This window comes from Balaenoptera borealis (assembly GCF_965194805.1).
Source record: "Balaenoptera borealis genome assembly, chromosome: 18".
In the NCBI taxonomy this organism is placed as follows: domain Eukaryota; kingdom Metazoa; phylum Chordata; class Mammalia; order Artiodactyla; family Balaenopteridae; genus Balaenoptera; species Balaenoptera borealis.
This window is the reverse complement of record NC_138877.1, coordinates 46,612,752-46,632,678: the sequence shown is the minus strand read 5'-3', so window position 1 is coordinate 46,632,678 and position 19,927 is coordinate 46,612,752. Positions and strand designations below refer to the sequence as shown.

Genomic DNA, 19,927 nt, shown 5'->3' with positions numbered 1-19,927 from the left:
CTAAACGAAGTTAATATAGCTTAGCTTAAAGCTAGATTTTTACACTGTTTCTGTTGAAAACGTCCAACTCTGTTTCTTTAACCCTTAATGTCATTGCCATGATGTTCTTAAAAATGTTACTAAAAGTCATGTAGGATGTCTTTTAATTCATAATAAATATGTCACAACATCATATGGTACAGAGTCTAGAATCTTTAAGGTGCCATTTGCTCAAGAGCAAGTAATTTGCTAAATGTCACGTTAGTAGGTTGAAAAGATAATCCAACTTGATAGAATTTTAATAACTCCTAAAATTCGCTGATAACTTAAAAAGTTCTGGTTGGATAACTTAAAAATAAAATCATATTCCGATTGGAGGATCTGAATAAATACTAATTCAAATGACTTAAAAGGCATATGGAGTGGGTTGAATGGTGGTCCCTCCCCAAAATGTATGTCCATGTTCTAATCCCTAGGACCTGTAAATGTTACCTTACACAGAAAAAGTTTTTTTGCAGATGTGATTAAGTTAAATATCTTGAGAAGAAGAGCCTGTCCTGGGTTATTTGGGTGGGTCCTGAATGCAATCACATATATCCTTATAAAACACATACAGGGGAGAAGGTGATGTGAAGACAGGGCCAGAGACTGGAGATGATGTGGCCATAAGCCAAGGAAAGCAAGGAATGCCTGGAGCCCCAGAAGATGGAAGAAGCAAAGAACAGATTGCCCCTAAAGCTTGTGGAGGGAGCATGGCCCTACAGACACCTTGGTTGCAGACTTCTGGCCTCCAGACTATGAGAGAATAAATTTCTGTTGTTTTAAGTCACCAAGTTTGTGGTAATTTATTATGGCAACCACAGTTGCCATATTAATACAGTATCATTGTGAATTTTGTTGTTGGTGTTTTGCTTTGGTTTCCAGAGTTCGGCTTTATTTTGCAGTACAGAAATCATTTGGAGCCATCGTGAGACAGACATCGTTGAAGCAGAGGCTCTGTCAAATCAATACTGCATTGCAGTTTGGTCCATTGAAGAAGCCACACCTGGGATACAAAAGAAGCTCTACATTTACCTGCTTTATGATAGGTTTCTTTCCCCTCTGCTCTCATCAATTTTATTAGGTTAAAACATCGCACAGAGGCTTCCTCCAAAATGACTCTCAAAGTCTGGAGTTTGGTTAGAATTGGAGGCCCCCATAAACCAAGCTTGTGGCTGTGCTGCCTGGGTACTGTTATAACACGTGATGTAAATGAAAAGGGGTGGGGAGGAGTGAGGGGTGCTGTCGCTGATTATGGAACATTCGATTCTGAATCTCCTTAATGTCAAGGGGACAGATGGCACACAAACTGTACTGACCCAGCTCTTGAGCAGCAGAAGCTCATAACTGCAAAGGTTACGCTGATTAAAAGATACAAATACTCTATCAAGTTCTCTGTATCAGTATCACGTTTCAAAACTGATTCTTCACTAGAAAAAATAAGCTAGTATCACTTAAATTGAACAGAATGTGGGCACCTGCCAATTCTGAAGAGCCACTCCATGAAAACAAGTTCATACATGATATTAGAAAGGGGAGGAATATTTACTGGTACAGTGCTCTGCAATCTCTCAGTTTTGATCACAAAAGCAGGCCTTACAATATTGATTTCATACAATATGCATCATTTGCCAAATTTTAAGTTTGTCCTAATTAGATGGTAACAGGTACTGCTGTCAGTCTTCCCCATACATGTCATTTTTCTTCTGCTTCATTTCCTCAAATCCCATCATCCTCTTATAGATGTCCTTAATGTCATCACAGGTCATCTCAAAGTGAGTTGTTGCATCACACGTAGGGGTTATAAAGATCTGGCTTTCTGTTCCCAAATCTTTTGGTACAAGGAAGTCACTGATGCTAACGAATTTCTGCTCAGTTGGTTCCAAGGGCTCCAGAGCTGGTCTGATTTCTTTCTCGGGTTCCTTGGTCTCCACGGTTGTGCTAGCGATGGCAACGTACTTGCCCTGTGCTGCCACGTTGTGTGCGGAGGAGATCATGCAGACATAGATATCTGACTTCTGGTTGACTTGGTTGTGTGGAATAATGATCTGGCGGGAGCTGGCGTTGCTGGTGTTCTTGATGAGGTGGCTGAGGATCCAGATGACTCTGATCACCTGGCCCAATTTTCTTTTCTTTTTTAAAAATATTTCTTTATTTGGCTGTGTTGGGTCTTAGCTGTGGCACGCGGGATCCTCTTTGTGACATGCGGGATCCTTTGCTGCGGTGCATGGGCTTCTCTCTAGTTGTGGCACATGGGCTCAGTAATTGTGGTGCTCGGGTTCTCTAGTTGTGGCATTTGGGCTCCAGAGAGCGTAGGCTCACGCTCAGTAGTTGCGGCGCACGGGCTTAGTTGCCCCACGGCATGTGGGATCCTAGTTCCCCAACCAGGGATCGAACCCACATCCCCTGTGTTGGAAGGTGAATTCTTAACCACTGGACCACCAGGGAAGTCTCTGGCCCACTTTCTCTACTCGATCACAGATGATGGAGTAGCTGGGATCACAGGTGAGCTTCTTACAGCGAGCAATCTCTCCTTCAGATTTTACACCAATCACTTTTCCATTTTGCATAATGATTTCTTCAATTGGTTTATTCAGCATGTATGTACCTCCGTAAATAGCACTTAGCTGTGAAAATCCTGTGGCAGTTCTCCAAGGCTGTAGAGTGGATAAAGGTATGGGCTTTTGCCATATCTTGCCAAAGACTCACTGTAAAGTTTAATCCTGTTAATGGTTTCACAACATGGTTGATATAAATAGTCATCAGTTCTGTAAAGTGCCAGCGCATGACCAGTAAAACCTATGACATCTTGGCCCAAGTCAAATTTCTTATACACCTCTCTCATGGCCATCTTCCTAGGATCAATGCCCTCAAAAGTTCTAGGATAGTTCTCATCAAAGCTGGCAACATACGCCAGGAATTTTCTGAATCGACATTTTTCAAACGCCCCATTAGGCTAGATGCCAGGGCTTCTGCTTCAGTGGAAGGAGCCTTGCAGATTTTTCCTCCTTTATAAACAAAGCTCCCTTCAGTCACTTGGAAATGCAGATAGCGAATGACCTGTGTAAAAAGCAGCATCTTAACCAGCTGACCATGTGCCATAAGGAACTTGGGAATTAAGTCAACATTCCAGTCTCTTCCTCTCCCCATGGATGCTGGTGGTGCTCCGGGTATTTTAAATCTTTTGTATAAATCTTCCAGTGGTGTTATAGATGATGCACTCTCTCCTCCAGGATATGGGTTTCTATCCATGTGAAGAACGTTCTTTCCATTCACTGACATTATACCTGACAGGATACATTCTATCAGGCCGGTGCCCAGCATGATCATGTCGTACCCCTCATTCACGGAGGGGCCGGGCGCAGACTGAAGCCCAGAGAAAGGAGAAGGCGCATCACTCTAGGGGTCGGGGGCTAGGCGGCCACCCCGAGGAGGCGGGCGGAAGTGCTCAGGACGGGCCGGTGGGGGGAAAAGTGAAGCAGGAGCAGAGAGAAAATGGAGCTGGCGAAGAGGGGGCCAGCTGCCACCTCAGACGGGAAGAGGAGAGCCTGTTGTTTTTGTTTTTGTTTTTGTTTTTAAAAGAAATTCACGTTTTTTATTTATTTATTTATTTATTTATGGCTGTGTTGAGTCTTCGTTTCTGTGCGAGGGCTTTCTCTAGTTGCGGCAAGTGGGGACCACTCTTCATCGCGGTGCGCGGTCCTCTCACCATCGCGGCCTCTCTTGTTGCGGAGCACAGGCTCCAGACGCGCAGGCTCAGTAATTGTGGCTCACGGGCCCAGTTGCTCCGTGGCATGTGGGATCTTCCCAGACCAGGGCTCGAACCCGTGTCCCCTGCATTGGCAGGCAGATTCTCAACCACTGCACCACCAGGGAAGCCCGAGCCTGTTGTTTTTAATACGCATACTGGAGAGCAAAAGATGTACCTATTGATGTTGTTTAACATCACACATGTTGTGCTTCATATGCTGTTTACTGTTTACTGATGGAAGGACACAATTGTGTGGCAGAACGAACAACGTGGATGGGAACAAAGAGAACATGTATCTACTTCTAGCTCTGCTCCTAGTAAGTGTAACTCACGACAGGTCAGAAAACCTCTTTAGATTTTGTTTCCTCATCTGCTAAATGGGTGGAATGTTTTCAATAACCTCTAAGTTTTTCCCAACTCTAAACTTTTGGGACTCTTTAAAGTGTTAGGGACTTCCCTGGTGGTGCAGTGGTTAAGAATCTGCCTGCCAATGCAGGGGACACGGGTTCGATCCCTGGTCTGGGAAGATCCCACATGCCGTGGAGCAACTAAACCTGTGCGCCACAACTACTGAGCCCACGTGCCGCAACTACTGAGCCCGTGTGCTGCAACTACTGAAGCCCATGTGCCTAGAGGCCGTGCTCCACAACAAGAAGCCACCGCAATGAGAAGTCCACGCACCGCAACGAAGAGTAGCCCCTGCCCACCGCAACTAGAGAAAGCCTGTGCGCAGCAACAAAGACCCAATGCAGCCAAAAAAAAAAAATTAAATTAAAAAAAATATAAAGTGTTAAAAAGAATAAGGCACAGTGTGAACATCATTATGATAAAAATTAAGATATTAAAATCGTAACAATGGACAGCTTGGTCAACTGAAATCTGCCAGAAGACTTATAAGATTTACAGGATTGCATAAATTTATAAAGGTAATTATTAAATACTTATCAAGAGTTGGCAATATGTAAAATTCTCCAAAAAGTATTAGCTTTTACAAACATTCATGTAGCACCAGTTATATGTCCAGAAATGTTATCAGGCTCCATGCACTATAATAGAAAAAAAGCCTGAATGGTTTATAGAAACTAAACTACTACCTATTATATGGGTATTAAAAAAGTTAATACACGTAAAACACAAATAGTGCTAGGCATAGTAAGAGATCAATAAATATTAACTTTATTATCTAGAATAAATCTTATTTTTTCTTAAGTATCTTCTATCAATAAAAAGAACATTATACTACAACTTTTAAAGATAATATTAAGAGGGTTTATGTAGTAACAAAATTTTTAAAAGCTTAACTATCTGATTTTTATTCATGGCAACCATTTTTTTATTCCTCTAAAACATACACTTCCAATCAATCCTGTTTCCTTTTTACTGAAAGAACTTTTCATAATGACTGCAGTACTGAAGTATAATTTAGAAGCAGTCTCTAAAACTGGAAGTAACGTTCATCTAAATATGCCTGCCAAGTTTAAAAATGTATTAGGAGTTAAATTGAAACATTTTGAAAATGACTCATTGTGGACCAGAATATACACTGTAGGAAATAAGAGCTCATTTACAAGTGGGAGAAATACACTCACACTTCAACTGTGGTAATTCTCTGGACTTTCCTTCCAGTAAACATCATATTTTAAAATAATCGTGGAAAATATCTTACTTTTAACTGAAGTTTTTAGGAGTTGATTTAGTCAGCTGGCTTTCCAATATTTTACACGTATCTTTTTTTGGACGTGGATATATTTACCAAATGTAAATCTATGAAAATTTCCCCCTAAGCAACAGAACAGCAGCCTATAAAGAAAGCTGTACAAACACACACACACACACACACACACACACTCTCTCTCTCTCTCTGTGATTCAATTCATATGCATAATGACTGATCACCTATGACTCTGGATTTCTAAGAAAGCATCTTAAAAAATGTGCAGATATATAATAAAGTGTTTTCTTTCATTTACAAACACAATGTTATTGATAAGTCACCAGGAGGACATGTACTTGAGTTCTTTTTCTAGTAATACTTAGATATTTGTACGGATTCTATCTATTCTCTCTGCTTGTGACCCAAAATTACACATTTCTGAGGCAGCTGGCTAGATTTAGAAAAGATCATAGACCCCACTCATCCCCCTCCACCCACCTCTGTAAAAAAAAAAAAGAAAAAAAAAGGTCTGCAAGATGAATGGACCTGAAACCTTGATCTCACTACCACACATTCTCTCTAAGCTAATTCATAAGCCACATACTGAACTGTACCTTTGATCATAACTTTAATGTGACCCTTAAGCGGAATTCAGTGAAAAAGTGCTTATGAATTAACAACATGATTCCACTATTTAAATTTTCTGAGCTTTATTTCCTATTTCATCAATTATTTATTGATCAGGAAGTATAGTAAACAGTTCATTATAGTAACTGTTGGCACCCCCCTTTATCTAGGAATTTTATCTAGAAACTATCCCTACCCTCAAACCACGTTTTAAATGATCCTTGGCAACAACGAGCAGTCTGGGTGTGGGCTGTAACCCAAAGTGGGACAATCAGCACTTGCCCTGTGGCAAATTCGATGCATAAATGCTCTGGAGCACCTCTTCATTGTGTATAAATCGTCATGGCAAAGGGAGTCTCAAGATCCTGAATTATTAAAACAAATTTTAATAAATATTTATTGCAGAATAGTTTTAGATCCGGTGTTATTTTTCATTTTATTTTTTTCATCTTTATACATCCAGAGTCACTTATTATTGTGAAAAGAATATAGTTTAGTTTTTGACCCAAACTGTATTTCTTTTCCTGTATAATAGTGAGTTCATCACATTTACAACTGTTGTCAGAAAAGACACAATCGGTCGTCTGCCATCTTAAGAATTTATATTTTCTGTGTATTGCTTCTTTGTTGTTTGCTTTGTTATCTATCTTTTGTTATAAGGTCTGTGCTTTCTTTTTTCTTCCCTCTCCTCTGGCAATATACAAAGGATATCGTCTGTTTTCAGTTTAATTAATGTTTTGTTTCCTGACTAAGTAATATGTTTAAATAGATATTTCTTGATAAAACCACTAATTCTTATGAAGTTTGAGGAAATTATAATTATACAATATTATGTATATTATATACACACTATTTCCTCTTACCATCAATTCTCTAATTTTAGTTGCAAGTTGCTATTTTTGCCTCTACTTATGTTAAATCATTATTTTTATGTTGTAATTTCCCCATAACAATTATGATTACAATGTGTTTTGAAAGCAGAATGACAATACTTATTGAGATTTAATTTTACATTAAATATTCACTGCCAGTTCTTTTATACCTTGACATCTCAATTCATGAGTTCTTTGTTTTTTTGTTTTTTTTTTAATGATTTCTTTGATTCTTTGGTTAGTGAGGTTACCATTTCAAGCAGGTTTTTCAGGAATGCCACGTGGGTAACAGGCTTCCTGAGTCCTCACATGACTAGTGAGTTTTCATCACTCAGGAGGCAAAAAATGTCACCCCTCACATAGTCTCACTTACCTGAATCACACTCTTGTTTTATTTCTCTTAAATAATTGTTACTTTCTAAAATTACCTTCTTTAATTTGTCGCTTATTTATATGTGTTGATTTACACCACAGGAACGTAAATTCCAGAGACAGAGACCACTGTTAAATCTTCAATCCCAGTGTTAAAGTGCTTGCTCAAAGCAGGTTGTTAATAAATACTGCTAAATGAATAAATAAAGTATAAAGTTATGGAGGAAAAACTTAAGCTCAACCTGTATTTTTTCCTTAGCAAATGACTTACTTATCCAGCCCAGATGCTTCTAATAATAGTCCTTTAATGTTCATATTCAATAACTTCACTTGGATTACTACATTGCTATTTCTTATCCTCTTCACAGCACCCAGAATGTGGTGAGTTCTGATAAACTTCAGAAAGAATTTTCTTTTATTGTATCTCTAAATATTTTTTTCCTCTTCCATTTTGTTTTCTTCCATTGACACACTAATTTTCTGAATGTGGATATGTGTTGTCTGTTCTCCATGTCTAATACCTCCTCTCTAACTGTTTGCATCACTTCTTTGTTGCTTTTTCTTTTCTTTTTTTGATTTGTTTCTGTTTTATAAACCCCCCCTTAATTCAGTTTTCTGGATCTCCCTACCCCCCCTTTTTCTCTTTAATTCCTTAGTAAGTTTTGTATGTCATTTTTCTATGTAATTTTTTTCTTTAACTTTGCCAGTCGCCTTCCATCTTATTCTTTTGCAAAGCCTTTGGTTTCAAAGAGTCTGTGCTTTCTTAAATTCTTTTAGTTGTGAATAGGTTATAATCTATAAAATCTTTCTAGATTCCTAGCATAGATCTTTTAAAATGTTCTCTTTATCTTCTGCAGCTTTTATAGGACTCCTACTGTCTCCTTCCATTTAAAAAAATATTTACATATCTCTCATACTTGTCCTCCCTGAACCAACCCCCCATCACTTAATAATCTTTGAATGAAGGCAGTTCTAGCCAAGCCTTCATTTCGCCTCTTTCCTGTTTAACAAAACATTGTTTGGATTGTTCCATTATCCAATGAACTGGAGGACTAGGAAAATATTATCTGGTCAGCAATTTCCTTGCTTGAAGGCAGGGAGAAAGCTGAGGTTATAAGAAGTGAGTCTGGAAGCTTATGTTTGTATTTTCTCCAGATACTTTTACCCATGGTCAAGTTTATGGGATTGGAAGTTTATAGTTCTAGACTTGTCTCTCATATTTTGTATTTATTTCTCTCTTTCTGGGAGAGTTAGTCATATTGGTAAAAAGTCAGTTTAGACTACAAATTTCATCATAACCCCTCAGATTTTAAATAGCCCCCATTCAACCTATGGAACAGCAAGCATTCTTCTCTGCAATTGATCTGTTTTACATCTATTTGCTTTGCTTTAATACAAACCCCATCACTCTTGGTTGAGAATCTAAATTGCACCAAAGGAAAAAAGATACAGCACAACTAAACAGGCTCTCCTCTAGCCTGGCATTCCTGCAGATATATGATGGAGAAAGAGGTTGAAATTTCCAGCCTTTACCCCTTCACTTTAGGGCTAAGCTGTCTAATATAATAATAGCCTGAAGCCACAAGTAGCTATTTAAATTTAAATTAATTAAAATAAAATAAAATATATTCAGTTTCTCAGCTACACTAGCTAAACTTCAAGTGCCCAACGTGGCTGGTAGCTACTGTATGGGATAGGGCAGATAAAGAATATCTCCATTATTACATAAAGTTCTACTGAAGAGTGCCAGGAGCTGCACAGAATTTCCTCTATATACTATCCACCTCACTGTACTCTACCTGCTAAATTGTAGAGTGTTCTGGTTACACTGTTTCTGACCAAAATTCTTTGAAATTTATGATACCATATTGAGGCTTCTCTCAGTTTCCAATGGAGATGAGAGTATCTTCTTCATTTTATTTTCATCCATATAATATTCAAACAGAGAAAATCCTAAAAATGCTCTTAAAAAATCTTCATTTTTAGAAGTCCTCCATCAACTTAACACTTCAGAGTTCCCTTAAAAACAAATTTTTCTTTAAACCATAGGTCAGAGTTTCCTAGCCTATGATTTTATGCAATACTGGCTAACTTACAGTTACTTCCCTGTTAATCACTGAGAATGGAAAGAGGGATATCAAAATGGGGTATGTGACAGGTACAAGGTGCTCAATTCGCTAAATTTATTTACTGAATGAAAGTGTGAAATTTGAAGAGAATTACACACTGGGCTCACTGAGAAATCTAGGTTTAACCAATCTGATTTAACCAACGACAGGTTAAGAATTAAGTAAAAAGCCTGTAAACATTTCATCAGTAATGTCCCTCTAGGTTGATCTACTAATCAACATTCTTTGAAACTGATATTTAAACTGCTTTCAATTCATCATTTATTTACCGTGTTATTAATTTCACAATTCCCATGTGTCTACAAAGATAATCTTAATAAAATGTTTTGCTGAAATTGAGATACCTCCTTCTATCACTGGCATTCTTCTCTAGAAGTTCTAGTAAATACCTCAAAAAAAAAAAAAAGAAGTAAAAGTAGTTTGTCGAGAGTTAATAGTTAACTAATGGTGACTTCTGGTTTTCACCATTTCCATTTCTAAATGCTCACTATCTGTTTAATAATCTGTTTTAGAATGTTCATAATGGGCTACATTCAAGTTTACTGATGTATATAGTTCTAGACTCTTTCCTCTTCAGTCTTGCAGAGCATAGGGACATTTGTTTATTTCCTGTCTTCTGGCCCGTGGTCTGATAACAATGTTTTAATAAGATAACCAACAGTTGCTCAAGTTCTTTCAAATCTTAGGGTACTTAGGGCATTAGCCTTCAAGAAGAAGCTTACATCTTCTTTGAGATTACTGGTTAAGGCACCAAGAAGGGCACAGTGATAGACAGTAATAACTAGCACTTCTTTAGAACTTATAGCTTACAAGTGTTTTCAAAAGCTGTTGTCATGTTTCTCAAACACATATTCGATGAATGGATAGCTTAGGATTATTTGGGGGGTTTTGTAGGAAGTACACTAGATACTAGGAGTAGAGAGAGGCAAAAAAAATACGTCTTCCAAAAAAAAAAAAATCTCTCCAGGTGACTGAAATTCATCTAGATTTGGGAACCACTGATACAGTAAAATGAAGACGAGTCCTGGGCACTCTTTTCAGCATTCGAACTGCCTTCATAATGTAAAGTTGTAAGTCAAAATGAACATGGTAAGCTCTAATCAACTGAAATTGATACTTGTTGAGAATTACTTATTTCAAAGACACTGAGTAGAGGCCTTACCTTACTAGAGAAGCAAAAATGGGGAAGAGAAAATCTCTGACCTCAAAAAAAGTCCCAATATTTCAGAGGAAAGACTTGTAAATAAACACACAATTATAATATAATGCTAGGAAACAGAGAGAAGAGACTTCAGCATTACTGACAGGAAGTTAAGGTATGCATAGAAGACATGATCATGGATTTCATTCTTACCAACTGAATGGGTATCTACCTAGTAGATGAATGGTAAGATACATGAGCAAGGGAAGAGAAAAGGTCATTCCTAGCAAAGAACCCATATAAAAGGGTGAGGAAGCACCATACACTTACAGAACTTGAAGAGATCCATTTGTCTTGAGTAAATGGGGGAGAATCAAAAGAAATACCTGCAACTGGGAAGATAGGCAGGAAGTCTGTGAATGACCCTAAGAGCTAAGCTGTGTGCTGTATGGACACCATTCTGCTGAATGACATAATTAGAGTTCTGAGTTTTAGAACAATTACCCTGGAAGAATAAGTGATGAAAATAGGACTAAACTGAAAGCGGTGAGATAGTTCAGAGACTATTATAAATAGTTCAGGCAAGAGAAAAGAAAGACTTGACTAAAGCAGTGGCACCTGGGATTAAGAGGCGGGAAATGATTAGATATATTTAGGAATTAGAAAAAGCATATTTGTTTAGGTTAAGTGTTCAGAGAGGCCTTTCTGGACTATCCTATCATGATATACCCTGCTGGAGCCATTATTCCTCCTCACATAATCTAGTTCATAGCAATCATCAAAACACATAATTATAACATAATAATTATGAATCTGTTTGCTTATTTTCCATTTCCCTCTATTGACTCTCAGCAGGGGCAACCTCCCATTTACTGATTTATTTATGTACACCAACATCTAGCACAGCAAATGGCACATGGCAGTTATCAATAAATAACCTGTTGGTTGAATAAATGGGAAGAAGAGAGAGGAAAAAAAGCAGTTGTGAACCACCAGCTTTCTTGTTCAAGTGTCTGGGCAAATGATGATGTTAGTCAGGATGCAAAACTATGGCAGGAAGAACAGGTCTGGGCAAGAGGATTAAGCGAGGGGGAAAGATGGAGCAACCAACTGAGAGGTTATCGTACAAAATTACAGCACGACCCCTGTCAAGAAGTAACGAGAAGCTGACCCAGGATGACTCCCAGCAGGAGTGTGGAGGATTTTAGAGATGCTATAGGGGTAGAAGCTATGAAATTTGACAAACCTACACACAGGAGCAAGGGGAAAGGATTATTATTCTGAAAGTTCAAACAGAAATGACTTAAAAATGGCAGTATAGTTTAATGACTTGAAGTCAGCTGAAGCCACGTTCTGTTTTGGGAAGGGTGAATGTGAGAGGAAGCTTGAGTTTGTTTCACAAATACTGAGTTTAAAGTCCCAGAAAAACACTGAGATAAAAATGTCAATCACGTAGCTGGAAATACAAGTTTACAAAACACAAGAAAAGGTATGGTTTGAGTTTAAAAACATTGTTGATCATTCCCTAAAGTGACAGTTAAAGCTGAGTAGAAGAGAGCCCAGAAGGAAGAGACATATATGTGCGTATGATCCAACATAAAAAGAATCAAATGTCATGAAAACAAAATAGAAAAGAAAAACTGAAGAACTGTTTCAGATTAAAGGAGACTGAAGAGGCGTGATAACTAAAAGCAGAGCATAATTCTGGACGGGATGCTGTGCCAGAAAAAAAACAGTTATAAAAAGATATCATTCGGACAACTGACAAAAATGGATAAAAGTATTATTATCAATGTTGTCCTGAATTTGATAAGTGTACTGTGGTTATATAAGAGAATATTCTTATTCCTAGAAAATAAACCGTGAAGAGGCAAAAGTATATGATGCATTCAGTCTACTAAACTATTCAGAAAAAAAATAATGTGTGGGGTGAGGGGAGAGAAAGAGAGAGAGAGAATAAAAATGATAAAACAAATGTAGCAAAATGTTAAAAAGGGGTGAATTTAGATAAAAGATATTAAGGAGTTCTTTGCATCATTCTTGTAGCTTTTGTGCACACATGAAATTTGAAATAAGAAGTTAAAAAAGGATAAGGACCAAGATAGAATTCTGGAGCACAGCTTTGATTTTATAAGATCAACAGTGAATTGATCTCCTGAGAGTGACGGCCATTGCGAGTTATTCAGGATTGAGGAGAGAAGAGGTGTAAGTCGGTAGGTATGAAAACAGCCTTCTCTATATCAATTGTTCCACCTAAACAACAAAATATGCTGATAACTCTAGTCTATTACTGTATAAAGATGTTCTGTCCCATGGACTTTCAGGTTAACAATATTGGCATCCATCATTAATTCTCCTGATATAGAGTAAACATCCTTTTTGGCCACAGAAGCTACCCAGTCCTTCTTTGAGAAAAAAAGACTGACAGAAAACAATATCTAATTGCTTTGTGTATGTGTGTATTTTGACTTGCTGCACAAAAATATTCAAGATACATTCTTTTGCAAAAAATTTACCAAGTTTCATGAGGTTTTTCTTTCCCATCTGGAAAATAATGGGAATATTAGAGACTTTAGTTTATAATATGTTTGAGAACATGAATGCAGAATCGTTCAATTATAAATACAACACACATCTCTGAATTTATTCATAATTAAATAAGAAGTATGTGGCAAAAAAAAAAAAGATACATTCTTTTGAAGTGGAGGAGAATAGGTGTATCACTTCAGAACCAGTAGTACCATTTAAGCCCAATTATAAGCAACAAATTATCCATGAATGGTTAAAGGACTCCCTGGGCCATTGTTTCTGGTGGGGCAAGGCATGTCAGATCAGACCAATACCTAATAAAGAAAAAGGAAGATAGATGAGAGGTGGATAAAACAAAATCCATACGTTGTGATCCGAATATGGGTGTTTCTTATCTGTTCCTTTCAAAGGCTTGTGTCTAGACTGAGAAGGAACAGATATTTTTCACCTCAGCAATAAATTTCTTAATGCTTTCATGTACACTACATTATGTACTACTATTTCCAAAGCCTTTACTAGGAAAGGAATAGAGTCAATTGTGGTAACTTAGGATGTAATGAGACCACCTTGAGATATCCTATATAAGTGGACAACTATATGTCAGATGAAACAGCAGCTTAAAAGTCAAGAGAAATTTGAGAACATGGGGCTAGACTCTTTCAATATAAATGAAACAAACCAATAGGCAAACAGAACATTTTAAAGAATAAGAGAAATCAAGTAACAAAAGATAATTTTATAAACTCTGAAAAATCATTAGAGTAGCTTATAATTAGAGTATTTTGCAAATATTCAAAGAAAAAAATCAAATACTAAAAATTATTTAAGAAGCAAGAATTTATTGTATATTTTTTCTTTCATAAAGAGGTATGTCAAAAGTAACTTAATATAGGATTGAGAATCAAGAATTTCTGCATTCAAATAACAATTGTGATATGAATTACTTCATGTAACCATGAAAACTAAGAATAATATGAATAAAATTATCACAGAATTTATTAAGTAAACAAAGTTTAAGTACAGTACTATAGCTTTTATTTCAAATCTCAACATCCTTTATCCCATTAAGTTTATATTGAAAATGACACAAACATTTACTTGCCTGCTGAAGAAGCAAGGCAAGATTAAAAAACCAGATAAACAAAGATAAACAGTATAAGAATATGACAAAAGGTAGAATAAAAGCATGTCAAAACTGTTCTACTCTTGGGGATAAAGCACTGAATGGAAATTTAGGACAGCTGGTTGCTATATCAAGCTTTAAACTAGCCCAGTATAACATAAAACTCAATCTACTCACTAGATCTATTCCCCCTTACTTTTGTCTTCTATGAGAAAAAATAAGGACAAAATTCTACTATTACCAGAGAAGTTGTAGGGATTGAAAGCATAATTTAGGTAATTATGAAAGCATAATTTAAGTAATATTCATTTAAAAATACTTACAAACTTAAAAGACTATTACAAATACATCAAACCATAGTTTTAAAAAAAATTAAAACAACTATAACTGAAAAAAAAAAGCTATTAAAATTAATTTTGGATTACAAGCTGACACTTTAGATTCAAACATAGGTCTCTTCTGTAGGATCCCACAGATGTAACAGTGTATTCAAATTTATTCTAGTCACACTGATTGAGTTTAAAAATTTCCCCTTTGTGGCAGAAAGAATACTCAAAGTGCTTAGAGATTCAAAGCAACAGAACAAGAGGTAATAACTGTTCCTGTTCATGAAAGCTGGGTACTTGTTACTTACTATTAAATGAATTGTTGGACTTGAATTGGGACATACACAGGTCTTTTATATGCCTGAGAAAAGTCCATTTTTTGTAGAAAATTAAAGTCCTTCAGCAAAAAGCCTTTTTCATTCATGTTTGAAAGCGGCATACTACTTCCCTACATTTCTCTTTATAATAACACAGGTTGTTTGATCATTAAATGAAGCATTTGATAAAGTAAAACTTTCAACAAAATGAAAAAGTTGAGATTAGTTATACCTGACTAGAAAATTGTGTATAGACATGTCTTGGACTTTACTTAAGCATGATTCACAGAAATCACAATGCATGTAAAGATTGAAACACATCTGTTTATTCTGATTTTGACACAAAGGAAACCAGAATCACACACTTGAGTATTAAAAACTCAACCTCTGAAAAATAAAATAATATTTTTCCTTGGGTTTCAGTATATACAAAAAATATACATGATATGCCCAAAATATTCTTAGGCAATCTATACCCAAAAAAAATTCAGTGGAGGGACTTCCCTGGTGGTCCAGTGGCTAGGACTCTGCACTCCCAATGCCGTGGGCCTGGGTTCGATCCCTGGTTGGGGAACTAGATCCCACATGCTGCAACTAAAGACTCCACGTGCTGCAACTAAAAGATCCTATGTGCCGAAACTAAGACCCGATGCAGCCAAATAAATAAATAAATATTTTTTAAAAAATTCAGTGGATATTTAAAAAATATATAGTGTCTTTTTCAAATAATAGTCCTAAATACTAGGTTTTTATTTTGAAACAAACAAAAAACAGGAAAAGTGAACTGCAGAGATTTAAAAAATTCACTCAAAAACAGCTTGGGTTCACCATTCTCTTTACATGGTAACTTAACCAGTGTATCAACTCTTTTGAGCTGTAGTTACAGATAATTTCAGGATCAAAAGGGACTTTAGACTCATCAAGCTACCCACTTGATACTTCGATCCTTACAAACATAATCCTACTGAATGCCTGGCCAGCTGATGCCTGCACACTTCTAATGACGAAGAATATACTTGATGCCAAGGCATTTTGAAAATCCCTATTAGAAAGTTTACCTTTACCCTTTTTTGTAATGTTTACTCAGTGGTCCCAATTCTACTACTTTAGGCCTGACCACGTGAGAAAAGTACACTTCAAATATCTGTAGACAGTTATAATCTGACACTGTAGGACATTTTCTAATCTTTTGAATATGTTTGGTTATTATCCTCTTAAGACCTTTGGTCTAGAGCTTGGGTGCCCAGACCCAGCATGATTCTATAAATAAGATAATCACCAATCACATTCTAGATATAACTTCTATTACTGTAGAATAGTATCTCCATATTAAAATCTTCCAAGCCTATACAGACATACCTCCTTTTATTGTGCTTTTGCTTTCTTGAACTTCGCACATGCTGCATTTTTCACAAATTGAAGGTTTGTGGCATCAAGCAAGTCTATCAGTGCCATTTTCCCAACATTTGCTCACTTAGTATCTGTGTCATATTTTGGTAATTCTCACAATATTTCAAACTTCTTCATTATTATTATATGTATTATGGTGACCTGGGATCAGTGATTTTTGATGTTACTAATGTAATTGTTTGGGGGCGCCATGAACCATGCCTATATAAGATAGCAAACTATTTATAATGGTCTCTGAACTATCTTCCTGTTATCAGTTTAGTATTACTTTCATCCCTCATTCTTCCGGGGTAATTGTTCTAAAACTGAGAACTCTGATCATGTCATTCAACAGAATGGCATCCAGACTGCATAGCTTGGCATTTAAGGTGATTCACAGATTCCCTGACTATCTTCCCAGGCTCTCTCCCTCTCCTTGGGCCTCCCTATTCCCTGAGACACAACAATACTGAAATTAGGCCAATCAGTACCCCTACAATGGCCTCCAAAGTGTTTAAGTGAAAGGAAGTGTCACACGTTTCTCATTTTAAATCAAAAGCTAGAAATGATTAAGCTTAGTGAGGAAGGCATGTTGAAAGTCGATATAGGCCGAAAGCCAGGCCTCTTGGGCTTAACAGTTAGCCAAGTTGTGGATGCAAAGGAAAAGTTCTTGAAGGAAATTAAAAGTGCTACTCCAGTGAACACAGGAATGAAGAAAGCAAAATAGCCTTACTGCTGATATGAAGCAAGTTTTAGTGGTCTGGATAGAAGACCAAACCAGCCACAACGTTCCCTTAAGCCAAGCCTAATCCAGAGAAAGGCCCTAAGTCTCTTCAAGTTTTTGAAAGCTAAGAGAGGTAAGGAAGCTGCAGAAGAAAAGTTTGAACCTTGAAGAGGCTGGTTCATGGGATCATGAAATTTAAGGAAAGAAGTCAACTCCATCACATAAAACTTAAACACAAGGTGAAGCAGCAAGTGATGATGTAGAAGCTGTAGCAAGTTACCCACAAGATCTAGCTAAGATAATTAATGAAGATGCCTACAATAAACAAGTTATCAATGTAGATGGAACAGCCTTCTATTGGAAGAAGATGCCATCTAGGACTTTCATAGCTAGAGAGGAGAAGTCAATGCCTGGTTTCAAATCTTCAAAGGACAGGCTGACTCTCTTGTTAGGGGCTAATGAAGGTGGTGACTTGAAGTTGATGCCAATGTTCATTTACCATTCTGAAAATCCGAGGGCCCTAAGAATTGTGCTAAGTCTACTCTACTTGTGTTCTGTAAGTGGAACAACAAAGCCTGGATGACAGCACACCTGTTTACAACGTGGTTTTACTGAATACTTCAAGCCCGCTGTTGAGACCTACTGCTCAAAAAACAAAAAAGATTCCTTTCAAAATATTACTCCTCAATGACAATGTGTTTAGTTAACCAACAGCTCTGAGGCTAGATGTACAATGAGATGAATGCTGTTTTCATGCCTGCTAACACATCGATTCTGCAGCCCATGGATACAGGAGTAACTTCGACTTTCAAGTCTTATTATTTAAGAAATATCTTTAATTTTTTCATATGAACCATAGATTTGATATGTCTGGTTAAAAAAAATCCTGCTGTAAGATGAATAATTTTTGAGGATCTAATGTATAACACGGTGACTACAGTTGATAACACTGTATCGTATAGTTGAAATTTGTTATGAGAGACCTTAAATCCTTAAATGTTCCCACCAAAAAAAAAAAAAAAAGGTAAATATGTGAGGTGGTAGATGTGTCAATTAACTCCATGAGGGGAGAATCCTTTCACAATGTATATGTATATCAGATCATCACATTGTACACTTTCCATACCTTACAATTTTATTTGTCAATTACACCTCAATAAAGCTGGGGGAAAAAAAACCCTATGAAGATTCGAGAAGCCACCACATCAGTAAGAAGTTTAAGTATCCACTGGTCAGAGGACTGCCAGGGCTTCCCCTCCAAAATAAAGGATAAATGATTGCATCTTGCTTATCCCTCCACCAAAAAAGAAGGTCAATAATCCCTGGTTCCAGTAATGGGTACCTGAGACACATTCCTATCTCTCACAACCTATGTTGCACAGTGGGTAATAAGAATATTCCTGGAAGCCACTGATACTCAGAAATGGCTAGCAATAATTTAACTGTAAACAGAAGTGACTGCAAACCACTTAATCCAAATGCATCCCTAACTCACTTACCCTTTCCAGGATCCCAAAAGGCCTGTGCTACTCCCATACCACCCAACACAAGAGAAAGTTAGAGTGTAGATTAAGCAGAAAAAAATCTTGCTGGTATTTTTATTTGGATGCCATTAAATGTACAGTTAACTTAATAGTGAACAAGATAAAATAAAATTAGTTCTCTATTACACCATACCCCAAAATGAACTCTGGACGGATGAAAGGTATTAACATGAAAAATATAACTATAAAAATTCATGTGGAAGAGTAAACGTACAAGAGTAGGCACAAGCATAGCCACAGCAATTCTGAAAAAGAATCTTAGAGTCAGCTGGTCAAGTTTCACTAAAAGTCTTTTGAAATTATTGACATGAATTGTAATAAGTTTATAGATTAATTAAGGAAAAATTAAATTGTGGGGATATCTAGAATCCTACTTTTTTGAAATCATCTAGCAACATTATAACCCTAAGCATGGGGATTTTCCCCTTTACTTTAATATTATAGCTCAAAAACCAGATAAGTACATTTAGCAGTTTTAGGCATTTTATTCAAGTCCAAGCTTATTTTGAGTTTTAGATTCCAGACATTATTCTCATTTTTTCAACAAATCCTTGGTCCTATAATGTGCTTTAAAGTTCTGAGCACTAACATTATTTGCTGCTCATAGGTTATTTCTAGTGTGTCTAGAAACATTTTCTTTTTTTTCCTTCTTTGTCCTGATTTTAAAACTGTCCTAATTTTTTAAGGTTGGATGAAAATTAGCCTCCAAATAAGCAAAGTTTTACTATCACTTCAAGGAATTAAGAGCAAAAATTCCATTAGTTAAAGCAGAGTTAACTCAGCAAATTTTTCTATAATACCAATAATTTCTGTAGAACTACTATGTGCAAGACACTGTTCTAACGTGCTTTACAAACATTAAATGACTGAATTCTCCGTAATTCAGTAGATATTAAAGTATCACATGGCTTTCAGGATAAATACCAGTTGCTAGTGTATGAACAAGTAGGATAAGAAGGATTTTAGATTCAGAGTGTAGGACATCACAGAGCTTAGTATAAGCAGCCAATTTTAAGGTTTACTATTTACTATTTACACATTTACTATTCTTCTCTCTCCAAACTCACAAGCACATACCAAGTTAGCAAGTTATGAAATTTTGCATGAATATAAGTTCTGGTTTACTTATGCTTTCTTTTAAAGCTTGTTAGTTTGTCCATAAATATTATTCTAGAGCCATTACTAAATATATCACATTCAAAAACAACAACAATCTGGAAAAAGTAAAAACTATAAAGACAATTAAAAATCAGTGGTTTCCAGAGGTACAGGGGGAGGGGAAGGAATACTGAATATGTAAAGCACAAGGGATTTTTTAGGGCAATGAAACAATTCTGTATAATAATATAATGTTGGATATACAATGCTATGCATTTGTCAGTGTCCTCACATACAGATTTTCTGGTTCTAT

General features: G+C 36.6%; 2 protein-coding genes across 6 annotated transcripts in view; both read right to left on the bottom strand.

Moving 5' to 3' along the window:
- PIBF1 (progesterone immunomodulatory binding factor 1) overlaps nt 1-19,927 on the bottom strand; it is a 220,880-nt gene that overhangs the window by 133,696 nt on the left and 67,257 nt on the right. The window lies entirely within an intron of this gene.
- LOC309615791 (rab GDP dissociation inhibitor beta-like) lies at nt 1,031-16,258 on the bottom strand (the record flags this gene model as incomplete). The annotated part of the gene is given in 6 exon segments (XM_082365767.1): nt 1,031-2,150; nt 2,490-2,659; nt 2,662-2,964; nt 2,967-3,417; nt 8,212-8,294; nt 16,219-16,258. Coding segments are annotated over 6 exon segments (1,503 nt in total). The 3' UTR covers nt 1,031-1,694.